At 42.6% G+C, this 20,526-nt stretch overlaps 1 protein-coding gene across 1 annotated transcript in view; it reads left to right on the top strand.

Annotated features, from left to right (window-relative positions):
* The first annotated feature begins 15,624 nt into the window (after positions 1-15,624).
* Positions 15,625-20,526, top strand: part of LAMA1 (laminin subunit alpha 1) — a 160,682-nt gene continuing 155,780 nt past the window's right edge. The window contains exon 1 of the mRNA XM_019755789.2: positions 15,625-16,043. Within this exon, the coding sequence (XP_019611348.2) occupies positions 15,971-16,043 (73 nt within the window). The 5' untranslated portion in view covers positions 15,625-15,970. The remainder of the gene's footprint in view (positions 16,044-20,526) is intronic.

The following is a 20,526-nucleotide window of genomic DNA, read 5'->3' as shown; positions in this document are numbered from 1 at the left end:
TGCTTTGGAAACTCAGACTTTTAAATGTAAAATAGCATAGACTCTTTAAGAAACCATTAAGCATCAGAAAGCAGATGCTACTTGACGTTCTTTAGAACCACTATTGGAAGGCATATCAATGTAAAAGGCATGCATTAGGACTCAGTTTCAAGTGATAAAAACTCAACTCAAAATAGATAAAGGAAGACAAAAGTTTATTGGCATGTGGGTGTAAGGAAGTTTGAAAACCATGATGGTGCTAAGGCTAAGGTAGGCTGCCAAGCAGGGTCTCAGATAATGACTGTGATTGGCCAACCCACAGTGGGTGGTGGCCTGGGGAGTGGGGTGGAAGAAGGTCATGTTGTACAAACTGGGTTTTCTTGTGATAACCACAGAGCCATGGGAAGGTAATTCTCAGAAAGTGTATGGGGGTGTGGTTAGACCATCCCATAAATGTCCTGTACAATGGAGAAGCTACAAAGTTTCCTTAAGAAATATTCTCTAAGAAATGTTGCAAACATAAAGGCCTAAATTGAATGGTGAAAAATGTTCTCATTTCATAAGGCAGTCTGGATCAGGCAAGGCATATTAGGTTCCTGAGATTACTCATAACTTGACTCATGTTGTTCTATACTCTTGCAAACAAATAGTGGCAATAGGATTTTGAAAAACAAAAATTTTTCTGACATTTAGGCAGATGTAAGACAGAATGTTTAAGGTAAGAAAAGCCATGGGTAGCCAAAAAAGAATGATTTTGTGAGAAATATTTAAATGAGGACATAATATGTGAATCAAAGTTAATTCAAAGTAAAGAAATTCAGAATGAGTTGGAAAGAAGTGTTCTACTCAGGTCTGGCACACACTCAGGGTAAGATTCAGCATTGAGGCAGTATTTATTTTATTTTATTTTCAAACAGACCCTTGTGAGGTAGCTACTTCGTTAATTAAGCCTAGCTATCTTAATAAGTTTCTATTTTCATTTTCAAAATAACCTGGTGGGAAGTCATGATAGTTTATTTTTGTTAACTGCTCGGAGGAGAGCCTCGTTCTTTAGGTATTAGGATATATTAGGAAGGGCTAGGTTGCCTTTATAAAGGACTCCAAAATACAATGGTTTAACTTAGACAACACTTTATTTCTTTCTTCCATAATTCATGCAGGCAACAAGGAGCTTCTGATTCATGAAGTTATTTACGTTATTCTGGAATCTCCTGTCTTACTGCTTCAGCATCCTCCAGGAGTGATCTGCACTTGTGGTGTTGAAGCTGCTTGTACAGCAACATCTGAGTTTAAGTCAGTAAAAAGGGGACAGACCCAGCATGTAGGGCAAGGAGGTCTTGCTCAGTTGGAGGAAGCCTGAAGTTGCACACTTCACCTCTGCTCATATCCTGTTGGCCTGAACCTATTCAGAGTCTGTTAGGGACTGAATGCTAGTGTCCCCTGAAAAATCATATGTTGAAAACTTAACCTTCAAGTGTGGCTGTATTTGGAAATGGGGCCTCTAAGGAAGGATTATGGTTAAATGAGGTCATGGGGTAGGGCCTTGACCCAATAGGGTTAGTGTTCTTATAAGAACAGACACCAGAGCCAGAACATACTCTCCCCATCCCCACCACTCCCCTCCCACAGGAAAGGCCATAAGAGGACACTCTGAGAAGAAGGCTGTCTGCAAGTCAGGAAGACAGCTCTCACCAGGAACCAAATAGGCCATAACCTTGATGTGCATGGACTTCTAGCCTCCAGAACTGTGAGAAAATCAATTTCTGTTGCTAAGCTACCCTCTCTGTGGTAGTTTTGTTATGGCAGCTGGGGCAGACTAATACAAATTCATGCCTAGCTGCAAGGGAAGCTGGAAATATAGTTCCGACCTGAGTGACCAAGTGCTCAGAAGAAAAGAAGCCTGGATTTCTGGAGGCAACTAGTTGTCTGTCACCTAGGGCTAGAAACAGAGTCCTGCCTATCACTTTACAGCTGCCTTGCCCAATTGTTTACATAATTTATAACATATGGATCCTTGCATAATACCAAAGCTTATAATCCTCACAGTCCCTCAGAATAGCAATCCTGTCCCTCCCCAGGCCCCAGGTTCCCCTTTACCACTGTGCTCTGAGTACTTTTATTATTTTATTCACATAGTTTCTTCAAATGCTTCCTTTTTCTGACCTTTCTTTATCACAGACACAAATGGAATTTTTAGTATCTGCCTAGATTTAATGTAACTACGCATTATTCCCCACCCCACCCCCCAACATCATCTCCACTTGATTTCTGGGAGACAGTCTTTATCTAAGGTATTAGTCCCCTACTGCTGCTATAACAAATTATCATACATTTAGTTGCCTCAAACAATACACATCTATTATCCTATAGTTCTAGAGGTTAGAAGTCCAAAATGAAATTTACTTGTGTCAACTGGCAAAAAATAACTTTCCAGATAAATCCACAAGAAAAACAGTTTATTCAGGGAAAAAAGGAAAAAGAAACAAAAACCACCACCACAGTGCCAGAAACGCATACCTCCACCCTGGGGCTCCAACCGACTCCCAACTGAAGAAGGAAAATAAAGGCCCAGTTCCAAGATGCCTATTCTATTTATTAGCATCCCTCCCCCTGAAGTTACCACAAAGTTCAACAGGAAGTCAGGGCTAGAGAGTCAAAAGGGGAGCCCAGCTCCACCCACAGTCCTCCCATTTCCATGGTTAAGCATCCCAAGATGTCAGTCAGTTCACTTTTATCATTCCCCTCTCTTGATCGAGATCTTTTCTCTAAAAGATCATTGTTCAACAGTCAGGTCTTTGGTCTAAGGTTTTCCAGTGTCCAGCCTTTTGTCCTTCGATGTCTGTTCAGCCTCTAGTCCCTTCGTGTCTGTTCAACCTCGATATCAGAAGGGCCTCTTCTGGGTGTCATCTCTTACATCATGGGGAAGAGTGCATGGATCAGGAAACAGCTGGTGTCCAATGTCGACTGGCATCAGAAGCAGATCTTAACCAGATCAAGTTGAAGATAGAATTAGAACATAGCCAACCTAACTTATGTGGCAGGTGTGAACCAGGAACTCAAGTTCCATAGAGGTCATCTGCTTTAATTTTTTGACAGTTTTGGTTTCAGGTGTGCTTTTCCAGTCAGGGTTTGGTGCCTTCTTGAGGTGTGACACGTGTATCCAAGAGTCTACTCATTGTAATTTAGCAGCACAGGGGTTAGTCAACAGTACCTGGTAAGGAATCTTTCTTGAGGTATCTTTTCCAATAGACAAAATCTCCAGGTTGTAGAGTATGAATTTTCAGTTTTTCATTTTTCTGGAGTGCATGGTGAAATGATTGTTTGACTAAAGCATGATTATTGTCAATAGAATTAATTAATCCTTTACAATACTGAAATGTGTCTCATTTCACCAACAGTGGGTCAAGAGAGGCAGGAGCCAAATGCATAGGGCATCCTGTGATTATCTCAAATGGTGAGAGCTTATGCATCCCAAAAGGAGTAGATCTGAGATTTAAACGGACTAATGGCAATGCCCTTTGGCCAAGGTATTTGAAGAGTTTCTGTAAATTTTGCCAACTGAGTCTTAATAATACCATTTGTGTGTTCGACCAATCCTGAAGATTAAGGATGGTAAGCACAGTGGAAATGTAGAACTGGCCAAACAGCACAGACTTGCTTTAGCACCTGACCAATGAAATGGGTTCCTCGATCATTGGAGTTCAAGAGGAGTTCCTCAAGTAGGAATAATCTTCTCTAACAATACTTTAACCACTGCAGGTGCATTAGCTTGTCTGCAAGGGAAAGCTTTAGTCCATTGAGAAAATATGACTAAAATATATTTGTATCCATGAGATGGGAGAAGCTGTATGAAGTCTAGCTGCCAGACCTCAAATAGTCCATTTGGGAATTTAAAATGTCCAGGGGCAGTGCAAATAGGCTTCCCCGAGTTATACTTCGGACAGGTGGGACATCTGAGGTTGGCAGTTTTTGCAGCCTTATTAACCTTTCCCCACCAATATTGGTGCATGAAGGCTACCATTTTGTCAGTTGACCAACAGTTTAACGCATGTACAGTGGTTAAAAGTGGGAATTTCAAACTTTCTGGTAGGACTGGGTTGTTATTTGGTCTGAGACAGAACCTCTTTTCCTTACTAAACCAACAATTGTTGGATTTCCAGTCTTGTTTTTCTTCTTCGGAAGCTGATTTTTTGGGGGCTTCCCTGGCTAGTTTTTCTAAGTTATCAACTGGAGAAGCTCCTCTCTGGACCATGCCAGAGGTTTGACTGTTACTAATGCCTTTAAAAGCAGCATTTTTAGCAGAGATATCAGCCAGGTGATTTTCTTTGGTTTCCAAGGAGTCAAGCTTAGAATGTCCCGGAATCTTAATAATGGCTAAGGCATCAGGTAAAAGCACAGCGTCCAATATTTTTTTGTACATATGGACCATTCTTAATTTGATCTCCACTGGAAGTAAGGAAACCACATTGTTTCCATAGCATTCCAGTCATGGGCAACACCAAAGGCATATCTGTTGTCAGTATAAATGTTGACAGCTCTACCCTTTGCTAAAATGCAAGCTCGAGTGAAGGCATATAATTCAGGCTGCTGTGCTGAAGTGGCCAGAGGCAAAGGTGCTGCCTCTATGACTTCAGAAGGAGTTGCAACAGCATAACCAGCACAGTACTCACCATTGTCGTTTTTTAACTACAAACCATGAGAAATCAGCTGTCCCCTTAGGAATCTTCTGCAAATCGTCACAAGGAGTCAGAAGGTGATCTGTCAGTGTCAGGCAGTCATAAGGAGCTTCTTCAGTCTCAGGAGGAAGAAAAGCAGCTGGAGTAAGGTTGTTACAATGTGAAAGGGTTATATGGGAAGTGGTTAACAAAGGGATTAACAAAAGGAAGTAAGGCAGCTGACTGACAGATGCTGGGTGTGGTTGAGAATTCAGGAGAGCTTTAACTGCATGAGGCACAAAAATGGTTAGAGGGGATCCCACAACAATCTTCTCTGTGGCTTTAACCAGGAGGGCAGTGGCAGCAATGGCTCTGAGGCAAGGAGGGTATCCCTGAGCCACAGGGTCCAGTTGTTGACTATAGTATCCAGGGGTTTTGTTGTTCCCCGTGGTTCTGAGTGAGCAGCTCAAGATCATGTCCTTTCTTTTCATGCACAGAAAGGAAGAAAGGAATCTGGTAATTAGGATGTCCAAGAGAAGGTGAGTTTATTAAACTCTCCTTCAAGGCCTTGAAAGCCACATCATCCCATTCCTTCCATGAAATTGGGTCAGGACTGTCATTCTTTAACAGGGCATGTAGAGGTTTTGCCATAAGAAAAAGATTTGGGATGCATTCTGGCAATAACCAACTAGTCCAAGAAAACCTCATAATTGACGCTTAATCTTGGGTCTTGGGAAATTAGGATGATGTGGAGACTATCTGGATCCAGGCGCAGACCTTGTTTCGATATCAGATGTCCCAAGCATTGAACCTGGGCTTGGGAAAATTGTAGTTTCTCTTTAGAGACCCTGTGTCTCTTTAAGGCCAAAAGTGTCAGCAAATGGATACTATCATCCTGCGAAGAAACGGCATCCTTTTTCCAATGTCCTTGGTCCTTGCAGTAGTGGCAAAGGTTGGAGTTTTCAGATTTCTCACAGGGCTTTTCGTTTGCCGTGGCTGAGTCAGATGTCTTGGTGATCTTGTTTTCAGGCGGCTCATCTAGGGTACTAGCAAGCTCATTAGATAAATTTACCAAGTCTAGGATAGGCATAGTTCCCCATCCCATCCTGGATCTCTTGACCAGGAGGGAAAGGTCTTTATTTAGCCCATTGACAAACAACGAGTTAAAAGTTACACGTATGGAGTCAATACTTAAAGGAAGACCAGAGTTTTCTTTAAAAGCCACCTGAAACCTATTATAAAAGTCATGGACTGTTTCGTCAGTCCTTTGTGAGCAAGTGTGAATTTTGCTCTAATCGACAGACTTTGGGGAAGCCTCGGGAATTGCTCGATATAGCTTTTGAGCAAGTTCCCTGGCTTCCTCCCAATAATTTGAGATTTGTTTTTCTAGATCCCTTTCAGGATGCTCCCATCTGGCAATCCTCATCCAACGTCTAGCTCGGCGCTCACCAACCAACATATGGGTCAACTGGTACAAATCAGAAAAGCCAGGTTGATATGCTTGAATAGTAATATCAAATTCCTCAGCAAACTTATTAGGATCCTCAGTTACCTTAGGAAAATCCTTTACAATGGCTGGCAACTTAGCTTTTGTCCAGGGAACTTGGGAAATGTGGGGTTTATTAAGATCTCCAGAAGGTTTAATTTTAAAAGAAAAAGTACTGATAAGTTCTGAGCAAGAAGAGCAAGGAGGAGATTCCGGAGAAGCTGTGGCTAGGGGTTGAGTTGAAAGTGGGGGAGGAGACAAAGGAGAGCAAGATGGTGCCAGTGGGGGAGGAGATGAAGAAGCAGTGGGGGAAGGGCAAGGCAGTGTTGTAGACAAAGAGCACGAGGTTTCAACCGCCGTTCTATCTCTTTTAAAATTCTTAACAGCTTTCATTAACTTTGAGACTTTATTTTGTAAAACGACAACTTTAGATTCGCAATCCTGTTTGGTAGCCTCAATATACTACCCCAAATAGACATTCCGTTCCTCTTTCTCAGTTACAGCGCTCTTACTACCCAATTTTGTTTTAAGAAAATCAAGTTTGGGAACCTCAAAAGTTCCCCAAAGTGGCCACTGATTTTCAAAATTACTTAATCAGATCTGCCCATTTAGTTAAATACGTGCATGAAAATTCCCCACAGGTTTTAAACATGTTCTTGGCTGGTGTCTCTGGAGGAGGGACAATGTGAGATGACTTAGACATCAGGGATTCCATATTTTTTTCTTTTTTTTTAACACTGGGCCCAAAAACAATTCACAGCCCAAATAACCTGCAGGTCTTCAGCCCGCCTCACTCTGAAACAGTCTGATCACAGAGAATCAGGCTGAAGACTGGAGCCAGTTCCAGGGAACTGACCAACTCTCAGTGAGTTAAACTATAGGCTAGGCTGGGTGGTCCTCTTCCACTCTCTCAATGAGATAGCACAGTCTAATCCCTGCCAACACAGACCAACTTCAGTAGAAATAGCCTTTTATCCCCCAAAAGGGGCGTTAGGCGAAAGCCAGTCTCAAAGTATAGCTTGCTTTCCAAAGAAATCAAGCCAATGTATCACAATGAGTATCCAGACAACATAGACAAATAGGCCTTTAATGTATTCACACACACACACACAGCAACAAACAAAAACAAACACATGAAATTGTTTTTCAAACAATTCCTGAACAAAAACCTGGAGAGCGCCAGACATAGAAGCACGTTGCCTCAAATTCAGGAGAGAACTTATCCCACATCTCCTTAAGCTGAAAAGCAAAGTATTGGAGCTGCAAACGGCTCAAATAGGTGCCTGTTTATAGTTTGCTCATCCTCCAGGCAGCTGCCAGAGTTCCTTTCTTCTCTCGATCCCGAAAAAGCCCCCAAAATGTCGACTGGCAAAAAATAACTCTCCAGATAAATCCACAAGAAAAACGGTTTATTCGGGGAAAAAAGCAAAAAGGAACAAAAACCACCACCGCAGTGTGGGAAATACACACCTCCAAACCGGGGCTCCAACCGGGTCCCATGTGAAGAAGAGAAATAATGGCCCAGTTCCAAGATGCCCATTCTATTTATTAGCATCCCTCTCTCTGAAGTTACCACAAAGTTCAACAGGAAGTCAGAGCTAGAGAATTAACAGGGACCCAGCTCCACCCACAGTCCTCCCAGCTCCATGGTTAAGTATCCCAAGATGTCGGTTTGCTTTTATCACTTGGCTGAAATCAAGGTATCCTCAGAGCTGATTCTCTCTGTGGGATTATCTCTTTCCTTGCCTTTTCAGCATCTAGAACAGGGGTGTCCAAACTGTTTTCATAATTTTTCACCAAGGGCCATATGCGGTAAAACACACAAACAGCCAGGCCACTCACTTGAGGTGAAGTACGGATTGCCTCACCTGGTTTATTTAAGTAAACTAAATATATTTTTGGAATTTGCTGCGGGCCAATAAGCAATGGATCACGGGCCGCAGTTGGCCCATGGGCTGCAGTTTGGACACCCCTGATCTAGAAGCTGCCACATTCCTTGACTCATGGTCCCTTTCCCCTGTCTTTAAATCAACAATGGCAGGTTCAGTCCTTCTCACACTGAATCCTTCTGACTGTCCTGCCATCCTGTGACTTGTAAAGACTCTGGGATTACACTGGGACCACCCAGCTAATTCAGGAAAATCACTTCATCTCAAGATCCTTATTTATACAGACAAATACACAGATCCTACTTATATATGATTTAATTAATTTTGGTAAATGTTTATACCCATCCAACCAAGACCTCATTCAGGATACAGAACATTTCCATTATCCCAATTTCCCTTTTGTCCCCTTTCAATCAATCTTCGTTCTCTCCATAGGCAGGCACTATTTCCTTTTGATAAATTTTACATATTGCTAAACTTCATATAAATGGAGTTATATAGTACTGTTTGTGTCTGGCTCCTTCCACTTAACATGTTTTTGAAATTCATTCATGCTTTCGTGTGAGTCAATGGTTTACTCTGTTTTATTGCCAAGTAATATTCTACTGTAAAATAGACCACAATTTTTAAATCCATTTTCCTGCTGATTCACACAGGACTTGGTTCCAGTTTGGGACTATGAATGAATAACATGTAAAGTTGTGAAAAAAAATCCTCATTCAATCATATCTACAAAGTCCATTTTGTAACATAACATATTCCCAGGTTTTAGCCATTAGGATGTGCACATCTTTGTGGTAGCATTATTCTGCCTACCACCCCTAAGTTTCCTGCTTTGTTTCCTCCTCCTACCATCTCTTATCCCTGCCTAACACTTAGTCTCTTAATCACCTAATTTCTTGCCATGGGACCTTAATGAGCTTAGCCTACACTCAGCCTCTTTAGTGTTGTCCTGGATCAGACTCTGACACCATAACACAATTTTAGTAACTGACCTCTCACCGATTTCCTTGGTAATCAAACTTTTATACTCCAGGTCTAGTATCTGGGTCCTGGTGTGATGCTCTTGTGCCCAAGTTCTTTCCTGGAATCTCGATTCCTTTAGAACTAAAGGACAGCTTTGCTTGTACTTAGCCTTCAAAGAGCACTCCTTCCCCATACTCTAGACATCATGGCTGGATCCCTACTATGTAGGTGTCAGGCCATGCAGGAAGGACACTTGCCAGGCTGTGCTTCCTCTTCCTGCCTGTGGCCATCCTCCTCTGTGGCTAGCTCCTTCAGCCTGCCTAGTCACCACTGACCAGACCTGGATTGCTTTCCATACAGCAGCTGGTCAATCTAACCCAGTGTTTCAAATTTTGTTGCCACATTAGGATTACTTGGAGAGTCTTAAAATATCTCAGTGTCCAGGCTGTACCCCATATCAACTGAATTAGGATCTCTGGGTCTGAATCTGTTATGCACCAGCGTCAGTTTTTTTTAAAACTCCTCCATCCATTTGAATTTGCAAGCAGACAAGATGGAGGACAAGCAAACCAATGATTCACTGCTCAAAGTGTGCTCTGTCTTCCAGCAGCATCAGAATCTCCCAGGAGCTTGTTAGAAATGCAGAAACTCAAGACTCCAACCCCAGACCTATGGTACTGCATTACAATCTGCATTTTTATCAAGATGTCCCAAGTGGTTTTGAAAACTCAAATCTAGCCTATCCTACTCTGACTTTTCATTCTGAAAATGTTCATAATCAAGCGTTTTTTTATCTTTTAATTAAAAAGTGTATAGTATTAGAAAATTTTCTGAAATAATAATTCATCTTCATTGAGTATTTAAAATGTTCCAGGCAGAATGCTAGTGATACATATACATACGAGGTCTGACAATTACGTTGGCGAACTTGCTGCAACGATGTTGCTCACCTTTTTTGATATCAGAGGGATTATTCATTATGAATTTGTACCAACTGGACAAACAGCTAACCAAGTTTACTACTTGCAAGTACTGAAAAGGCTGCGAAGAAAGTTAGACAACCTGAACTTTTTACCAACAATTCATGGCTCTTGCATCACAACAATGCCCCAGCTCACACAGCACTGTCTGTGAGGGAGTTTTTAGCCAGTAAACAAATAACTATTGGAACACCTTCCCTACTCACCTGATCAGGCTCCCAGTGACTTCTTTCTTTACCCAAAAATAAATAAAATATTGAAAGGAAGACATTTTGATGACATTCAGGACGTCAAGGGTTATACGATGACAGCTCTGATGGCCATTACAGAAAGAGTTTCAAAACTTGTTTGAAGGGTGGACTAGGCACTGGCATTGGTGCATGGCTTCCCAAGGGGAGTACTTGGAAGGTGACTGTAGTGATATTCAGCAATGAGGTATGTAGCACTTTTTCTAGGATGAGTGCACAAATTTAATTGTCATATCTCATATGTACCACCTCTTCATTATTCATTCCAGAATGCCTCCGTATCTTGGCTGTTGTAAATAATGCTGCAGTAAACATATGCATGAACATGTCCCTTCAAAGTAGTGTTCTGGGTTTCTCTGGATAAATACCCAGAAGTGAGATTACTGGGTCTTTTTTGTCTCTTATTATAACCTTTATTTTAAAGTCTATTTTGTCTGGTATAAGTATGCCTACCCCAAGTTTTTTTTTTCCCCTCCATTTTTCATGAAATATTAATAACTTTTTCCACCCTGTTTCAGGCTGTGTGTCTTTTGATCTGAAGTGTGTCTTATAGGAAGTGTATGTAAGGGTTTTATTTTCTTATACATTCAGTGGCCCTATGTGTTTTGATTGAAGCATTTCATCTGTTTACTTTTAAAGTAATTGTTGATAGATTTGTAGTTATTGCCATTTTATTATTCACAGTTTTAACCTTTTTTTTGTTTCTTCTTCTTCTTTTTCTTAAAGAAGTACCTTTAACATTGCTTGTAATATTGGTTTGGTGGTGATGAACTTCTTTAGTGTTTTCTTGGGAACTCCTTTAGTGTTTCTCTGGGAAGCTCCTTATCTGGCCTTCAATTCTAAGTAATAGATTTGCTGGGTAGAGAAATTTGGGTTATAGGTCCTTGCTTTTTATTACTTTATTTCCTGTTAATCCTTTCTGGCCTGCAAAATTTCTGTTCAGAAATCAGTTGACTGTCTTGTGGGAATTCCCTGGTGGGTAACTAATTGCTTTTCTCTTGCTGCTTTTAAGATTCTCTTTGTCTTTAACCTTTGACATTTTAATTATGATGTGTTTTGGTACGAGATTCTTGGGGGGGGGGTCATCTTCTTTGGGATTCTCTGTGCTTCCTAGGCTTGTATGTCTATTTCCTTCACCAGGTTAGGAAAGAAGTTTTTCATCAATATTTCTTCAAATAGGTTTTCAATTCCTTGCTGTCTCTTCTCCTTCTGGTACCCCTATGATGTGAATATTGGTATGCTTGATGTTGTACCAGAGGCCACTTAACTTATCCTTATTTTGGGGGATTTTTTTTTCTTTTGCTGTTCTGATTAGGTATTTTCTGCTATCTTATCTTCCAAATCGCTGATTTGATTTTCTGCTTCATCTAGTCTACTGCCGATTCCCTCTAATATATTCTTTATTTCAGTTATTGTATTCTTCATTTCTGACTGGTTCCTTTTTATTTTTTAAATCCCCATTTTTATGTTTCCTGTTTCTTTGTTGAAGTTTTCTCTGAGATCATTGAGCATCCTTATTACCAGTGTATTGAACTCTCCATCTGGTAGATTGTTTGTCTCTATTCTGTTTAGTGCTTTTTCTGGAACTTTGTTCTGTTCTTTCATTTGGGATATGTTTCTCTGTCTTCCTATTTTGGCTGCCTCCCTGTATTTGTTTCTGTGTATCAGGCAGAGCTGCTATGTCTTCTGATCTTAGTAGAATGGCCTTATGTAGTAGGTGTCCTGGGGGTTCAGAGGCATAGTCACCCTGGTAACCTGAGCTGGGTATTTCAGGTGTGTCCCATGTGTGGGTTTTGTGTGCCTTCCTGTCCTAGTGTAGTTGAACCTTGCTTGCTTTTTCCATGTCAATGGGAGGGATTGACTCTCAAGATGATTGATTGTGAGGATGGGTCATGAGTACAGGTGAAATAAGTACATTGATTGTGAACAACTGTTGTGCAGCGGTTGACTTTCCTCTTTAGCAGAGCTCCTGCCTAATCTGTCCTTTGGGTGTGTCTATTGTGAAGGTGGTTAAGTGGTGCTCTGTTGCGGTCTGAAGCTGGCCACCAGGTGTTTTTGTTCTGGTGTGCCTTGGGAGGGGCTCTGTTGCAGGTCAAGTTCAGCCACTTCCTGTGCACCAGAACACTTGGTATGAGCTACAAAGCTATTTGCAGATGGTTGCCACCAGCTGTGCATTTGGAGGTGTCTGGGAGAGGCCAGCTTTGAATAGAGGCCAGTTGCAGTTAATGCCAGGCTTAGGGCTGTTCAGCATGTGGTTTGAGGCAGGCTGAGTTCAGATGCTGCATGCTTGGGGCTTGTGAGCCTTTGAAAGATTTTAGGAAAATCTGTAGCATGAGCCAAGAAAGGTCATTTGTATGGAGAAGTGGCTGGGGTGTGCCTGCAAGTTGGGTGGGGCAGAGTTTCAGGATATCACCTGGGCTGGGTGATTGGTGTTAACCAGGTTGATGAAGACTCAGATATGATGGCTGCTTGCATCTACGCATGGGTAGGGCTCTACAAAGGAACAATGGCATCTGCCAGCACTTCTGTCTGGGAGAAAGCTGCCACTCCAGCCTTCCATCCAAGGCCAGACAACTCAGTTCCTTCCCATATGTCCTCTGTGCCTTTTGAGCTGCTGACCCAGTGCTGGAGCTCAGAGTGAGTGAGTCTGTCAGTGAGTAAGTCCATGTGAGGGCACTTTAAGAGGAGAACCTGGGATTCTAGCTGACCTTCATCTCACTCAGCCCCCAATCTCTGCTGGTTTTCATAGCCAGAGTTTATGGGGACTTCTCTTCCTGGCACTGGCACCCTGGTCTGGGGAGCCTGGTGTCAGGCTGGGACCACTCGCTTCTCAGGTAGGTCCTCCTGAGTCATGATGTCCCTCCATATATTAACCACCACATGTGTGTGTGGGACCAGCCTGTGCTGCATCTCTGACCCTCCCACCAGTCTTGAGGTGGCTTCTTTTGTATGTCCTTAGTTGTAGGACTTCTGTTCAGGTAGACAGCAGATGATTCTTGATGATGGTTTTTCTATAGCTGTAATTTTGATGTGGTTGTGAGAGGGAAGCACATCTTGACCAGAAGTTCCCTTTATAGAACATATTAAATTTATGATTGTCTACTCTTTTTTTTGCCTCCGCACAGGTGGAGACCCTAATATTTCTCTCTCAGTTAATGTTAAATCCTGAGTAGTTGGCTCTTAGTTGTGAGCCAAAAATGTTTGTTGGATGAATGAAGTGGGTACTATTATTATCTCTATTTTACAGTTGAGAAAGTAGCCCAAGATTTTGCTTATAATAAATGAGTGGAAAGAATGTGAACCATCTCTGAGCCCAGCCCAAGTTCTTTATCACTACCTGTAACATCCACAACACCACTTGCCCTCTTATCAGATGAACACAACTGTTTTCCTCTGTATGCCGCCCTCTAGTTTCTTGTTTGCATATCTGCATATTTTATATAATTGCAATTGGAATGCCCATATTATTTGGAATTTTGCTTTTCTCACCTAACATATCAATGTTTTTTTGCAAATTTTAAAACTCTCATGTTTTATAAATGGCTACATAATATCACATTGATTTATTATAAATTACTTAATCATTTAACTATAACTTGGCATTTAGGCATTTTCACTGTTTATTATTTATAGGTGACTTTGAAGCAAGCTTCTTTGTGAGCCTAGCTGAGCTGAAATTCTACTTTCTCACAAAACATGAACGTTCTTATACCATTTTCATCTTGAACAGGCCACCCCTGAACTTGCATGGTGCTGTAGGTAATTAAATATTTCTAAGCATGCTACAGAATGGCAAAATTTGTACTGCAGGATTTTATGCCATGGATTGTTACATTTTTACTGTTTCATCTTATCCAAGCTTGTTCATTAAGTTGGCTTTTGAAATTCTTCTTGCACTGAAATCTTTTTGCTTAACCTTGAGTAGTAAAAAAAAGGTGCTAACTTGCAACTTTTGACGCTTCCTATTCACTCCCCAAATGTGCTGACTGTTTGCTTTCACTGAAATCACAAGCATGAGTTCCCTGTCTGCAGTTCAAAGATAAGGTCTAACTGAAGTCCAGACTGAATTTCTAGGAGCCCAAGATATGGAGAGACAGATAACTGCTTGTGATTCCTACTTCTGCCTTTGATCTCATCCTAATGATCTCATGCAGTAATGTAAAGAACTGTGGACAAGAAATCAGATCTGGGCTCTAGCTCTGGACAGGACCTTAACCCTCTGAACTCATTTCCTCATGTCTCACACAAGGGTAACTATCTGCTCATCTTCTAGAACTGAGAAGATCACATGAAATAATCTATATGAATACACTTAGGATACTCTAAAGGATATGTGTCTGTGCATAATGTGTGTGTGTACAAAGTTATTTTAGTGCAGAAATGCTTATAATCTGTATTTGGATGCTTAAATGCTAATACCTGGTTACTTATTGAATACTGAATTGACTTAATCATTTATTTGATAATTAAGTATTTAATAATTTAGTATATTAAAGTTTAATATACTAAAGTATTTAGTATATTATAGTTTAAAAGGTCTGTATTTTAAATTTGGTACTATGAGAGTACCTTCTCACCCAACTCTACTGCATCCTTTTTAAAGTGCCGAATTCTACCTTTTGTTATGTACTTCTATGAGTTTTTTAAAAAATAATTACTAATATTATAACGATCAATTGTTCATTAAGTGTTCAATGAAGTGTTTTTAGAAAAACTGGAATAGGTAGAGTTGTCAAATTGACACAACTTGGAAAATATTATCTCCCTATCAGACAAAGATAAAAAAAGAAAAGAAAAAACTGAGAGAGTGGGACTGTAAAAGGGACTTTTATTATCTCGTGTGTTTATACTGTGAGATCTGCAAAGTGTTATGAATATACTTTTAATAGAAAAAAATCAGAGGAAATTAGAAACATTTTAACAGGGACCAGATGTAGCTAAAAAAAAGAAGAAGAAGAAAGAACAAAGCAGTTGAAATCTCGTGTTAAAAGTAAACTTCCAAAAATAATGAGACCGCTTTCTAGAGCAGTAAGGGTAAGTTAATAATAATAATAACAATAATAAAGTCCAAGAACCCTTCTTGCCTTCCTTAGATAGGTTAGGAAACAAGTTACAACTCATTTTCGGAAAAATCTTGACAAAATCCCCTGCCAACAGCGGAGGAGGGAAACTGGTCAGCTAAGCCCTGGGTTCCGTTCCGAGGGAGACGACAGGCGGCCAGGGCCCGGGGCACTCTCTGGGTGCTGAAGGTGGAGGGCGCCAGCTGGAAGGAGCAGCCGGCATGCGTAGTCCCGGCTCCAGGGCCCCAACGGGGGCTGCAGAGCCTCAGTGGGGCGGGAAGGGTCAACAGGGCAAATACTTTCTCAGAATGCACCCGCCTGGACTAACTCCAGCAGAGTTTCTCCTCCTTTCTCAGTCCACTCTCTCCGCCCACCCCACAACTCGGTCCCTGCGGCTGCAGCAAGCCAAGATCCCCCACCCCATCCCACCCGGAGTTGGGGGACTGTCTGAGCTTGGCCCGGGAGCGGTGGTCCCCGCGCGTCGCAGCGGGCGGGTCACCCCGGCCTCCCTGGGGGTGGGGTCTTCGCGTCCCAGGCCCGGGCTGGGAGGGGCCGGGCGCCGCGGAGGTCGGGAGGGGTGTGTCCGAGAGGCTGGCGGGCGCGAGGCGAGTGCCCCGGGGAGCAGCAGCAGACTTGTGCTGTGCGGAGAGTCCTCGCGCCTGGCCGCGGCTTTCTTCCCGGAGCCAGCGAGTCGCAACGACGGCGAGATGCGAGGCGGCGGCACTGGCGTCGCGCTCCTGGCCTCTGTGCTCTGGGTCGTCGCGCGGTGCCAGCAGAGAGGTGAGCCCCAGTCCCCTGTTCCTCTGCTGGCAGGGCTGCTGCGGGACAAAGCCCTACGCTTTGCCGCTTCTTAGGTCGATGTGCGCATCCGCGTTCGCCTCCGACTGGGGGATCCGACACGTGGGTCTTCCGCTCGGCTCCTGGAAAGAGTGTATCCGCGCGGCGGGCTAGGGCTTGGGGACCCCACCACGGACGGACGTAGCCTTCTCATCCCAGCCTTGGGCTTTAAACTCTTCGGGCTCTGGGGGTTCCACTCTCTGGTGTTTGAGAGCCAGGAACGCCGTTGAATACAGCAGTGCAGGGGCAAGTGGAGGTTGCGCGGGTCCCGCCGCAGTCCCGGGCTTTCAGTCCCCAGGCTCTGGCTGGCAGGTCGGGCGGCGGGCAGAGGTGCCGGGCTGCAGGTCGCGCGCGGGGAATGAATGAGAAAGGCGTTTTCCCGGATCTCCCTCATTGTCCCGCGGTGGACAGCCCTCTCATCCGTGGCCGGGAAAGGGCGGGCTCCTCGGGGTCCCTCACGGCCGGGGTGGGGAGGAGACCACAGTGAGAAGCGCGCCCCTGGCCAGCTGTTCCGAGCAGAGGGACCGGCTCGCGCGGCCCCCGGAGACCGCGTTCGGGGCACAGATGAGCCTTTGTGCAGTCCCGGAGGTAGCCAAACCCCTGTGGCTCGCTCCCCGCACAGGTTCAGACCGTGTTTGTTGACTGCGGGGTGAGGGAGCCCGCTGCGAAGGGCGGATTTCGCGTGCTTGTCGCCTCACGGGTACACTGACTTTCGTGGTGACGTTTCGGAAGAATAGAAACCCGAAGCGAATTTTCAAAGCTCCTGCCAACGCCAAGAGAAATAGAGAAACCCTCTTTCCTTTCTGGGGACAATCCCATTCCCCACTCTACCCATGGGGTTAAGTCTTCCCAGTGTCGCTGCTTATTGGCTACAAGGCCACAAATATTTGTTGAAAGCAATGCATACAACATGACCATGAGCATATGCCCACACATAGACATTTCATTAAATTTAAAGAAAAAAGTATAGGTCAAAAGTAGGTAGGCGGAATGCGAAATACGGTCGTGGGAAAAATGTGTGTTTAGGATTTGTGCTGAGTTGGTAACTGCAGAAACGAGGCCATCTCATTCATTCAAGCATTCATGATGAAAGCACTGGACCGGAGCTGGCAGCCCAGCTTTGAATAGCTCGGACGTCTGCTTGCTCAAAGCTAGAGCAGGGATAGGGAATTTGCATAGCTATCCATGGAAAAAAAGGAGCCGGCCTGGGGGAGAGAAGGCTTTGACACTGCAAGCTGAACTCATTTTTTCTAGGTTGCAGAAAGTGAACCCATCCTAGTTTCCCACAGGATGGAGAGAGCAGCTTGACTCAACTTTATTGTTATAAGAAATTGAAAGTCCTAGACTGAGGAGATGCCCTGAATGTTTTCCATGCCCCTCGCGGGCTCAGCATTTGGCCTGGGCGGTGGTTATGAATGGTGTTTGGAGAAAGTGGGACTGCATGGGGCTTTCCTGCTTTAAGATGCTGTGGAAACCACCCACAGCTGCAGTCTTTGAATCTTTCACACCACCTTCCAGTCCCCAAGCCCTCAACCATCACCCTTCCTAACAAGCTCATTGAAGGAGTTTTGAGTTTTCAAAAATAATCTGTGTCCCATGTAAACAGCATGAATTAGTGAGATGGTATAATTTGGTCATAACATAATAAAAGGATCCTGACATGTATAATCTTTGCTGCAATCTGGTGCTTATACTTTTTGAAAATGATCACTGTCTAGTAGCATTCAGATTATTAGCAGTCCTCTATCATTTCTGCAGCCTCTCGGGATTACTTTACTACACACAGTATATGACCCAATGGCTCAATTTCCTTGGAAATGTAACCTGTTTAAAGTAAGCTATATCTGAGTATATTATTAGAGGTGGTGTGTTTTTAAAAATAATGTTGTGTTAAGTCCATAGCTCGCAATTACATAGAATTATAGTTGCTTCACAGGTTGGCTCATCAACTCTTTTGTTTTAAACTGTCCTTTTGCCTCACCCCTCCCCAAGTAACCAATAGACAGTTCCAAATTTAGGGGGAAAAGTATGCTATGAACAGAAGAAATCTTACTTCATTCTCTTAAATGACATAGTATTCATATTTAGCACGCATGCACTCACCAGTAAAGTGTGTGTGCCTGAATAGATTTTCAAATTGGCTTGCTACTGTGCCTCTCTCCCTGGCTTGGGCTTCTTGAAGGGCTGTTTTATTATATCTGCCTGTTCATTGCTTGCAGTGTTCCTGAAAGTTAATAACCAGACACAGGGAATTTTAATTTTTTAAAATAATTCCCAACATCTTTCTGTAGTCATATTCCTCAAGTAAGGGCCAATAAAAACAATATTGATTTTAGCAGTTGTAAACAAGGATATGTATGATAAAAACATTACTGCCCACCTCTCACATCTCCTGGACTTTGGTCCACTCCTTTTTCCCTTCCTCTTTTCCAGACGTTAAGAATAAAGCCTACATCTGTAGTTAATTTAGTATAATCGAGAATTCACATGCGACAAGGATATGAAATAAACATACACTGTTCTGTAGCATCTCGTGCCACTCTTAGAATTGCTCTGAGAGTACGATACAATGTTTATACAACCACTTGTTTCAAGGTAAATTGAGATACCTACCATTTTATAATAATTCATTCATAAAGTTCTATGGATATTCATTAACATCTACAGAAAGTTTTTATTGGGAAATGACAAGTGAAATTCTTGCGCTTTAGGTGTTTTATTCTCTGGCCTTACTAGCTGTGAGAAATTGGGCAAATTACTTCACTTCTTTGTGCCTTAGTTTCACCATCTGTAAAATGGGAAAATAATGGTGCCTCTCTGGAAGAGGGTGTTAATGATGAAATGAAACAATGCAAGAAAAGTGCTTAGAATAGTGCCTAGTACAGGGTTAGCCCTCAAAAAACATTATTTATAAGCATCATTACAGTATTACTATTTTTCACAGAACTGTTGGGGAAGCCTTCTTCCAAGCTGTATTCTCTGGGATATATAATTATTTAGACATTTGGACTCTGGATTTGGTATTTGGTTGGTGCAAAAGTAATTGCAGTTTTTGCAATTATTTTTACCTTTTAAACTGCAATTACTTTTGCAACAACCTAATATCAAATAGTCTTGGGCCCAAGTACCAGACCTGTCACTTTGATGAGCTCTGATATTGGTTAAGTTTTTTTATATCTCTGAATTCTTAAAATCTCAATCTTCCTGTCTATAAAATGGATGGGATTAATGTGATTAAATAGCACATGAAAAACACTGGCACAGTGTTGGGCATGTCCTGGTATCATAGCCATGCAATCTCTGATGATGGCTCTTACTATTACGTCTGTTCTGCATGCTCACTGTCCTAGACACCCGTCCCTCTTATTGCCCACATTCATTTGGTCATTAAGACTTCTTGAGTTTACATCCTCATCTTTACAATCTGTCTCTCATTTTTTGTCCCCACTGCTGACTAGGCTTGACAATTGTTTCCCTTTCCCGTGAAATACTGTGATGGTTCCTTCATTGGGCCCCTTTCCTTCCCTCTTCTCCCTCAGTACTGCTACCACTGTGATTTTTCTAGAAACACCACCCTATGTTGGACTAACACCTTCCAAGCCCTTCACTTCATAATGTGCGCGTGCAAAATGACACTGGTGTGCATCACATTGGAGTAAACCAAGGAGGCTTGGCCCCCAGCTCACCTGTTGTCCCAGAGTTGAGGGGCACTATCTTGGGCTCACCTGCACCTATTCACAGTTCACCAGTGTTTCCCCGCACACACACAGGCTAAGTGCAGGACAAGTCTCTCCCATTCTGATTCTAACACCCTGGAAAACCTTCCTGGTCCCTGGATGCAGAAGTACTTATTAGGTACCCTTCCCTGCTACCCCAGTGTTCTCCACTTAATGCTATTGTTATGCTTATTGTACTTATGGTGTAAACTATTGGCTTGCTACTGTGCCTCTCTCCCTGGCTTGGGCTTCTTGAAAGGCTATTTTATTATATCTACCTGTTCATTGCTTGCAGTGTTCCTGAAAGTTAATAGCCACCTATCTTTGTTGAGCCAAATTGAAATTAATACCTTTACTCATGAATCAAGTAACTTAAAAAAATATTTTTGAATAAGTACTCCATGTCCATGGTATACAATTCAAACGGTACTACAGAATATAGAGAAAGAGGTTGATCTTGGTTTTGTCCCCTTCTTTTGAGGCAACTGCTACTTTTGTTTTCTTGAGTATCCTTCCATAGGTGTTTCTCCATGTAACTCTTAAAAGCACACTACTTCATAAAACCTACTTCTTCCCTAATAGTGTAAGGGAGGTACCCATTATTTCTTGATAAAACATGGAGCAGTATTCCTCTCTCCACTGCCCTCCCCCACACTACTTTTTCAATGTACCTATGGCAGGATAGTAATATATCACGTAATGAATGTATA

Source organism: Rhinolophus sinicus, linkage group LG09 (assembly GCF_036562045.2).
Source record: "Rhinolophus sinicus isolate RSC01 linkage group LG09, ASM3656204v1, whole genome shotgun sequence".
Lineage (NCBI taxonomy): Eukaryota > Metazoa > Chordata > Mammalia > Chiroptera > Rhinolophidae > Rhinolophus > Rhinolophus sinicus.
Note: the sequence above shows the minus strand (reverse complement) of the source record. Positions and strands in the feature narration are given on the sequence as shown.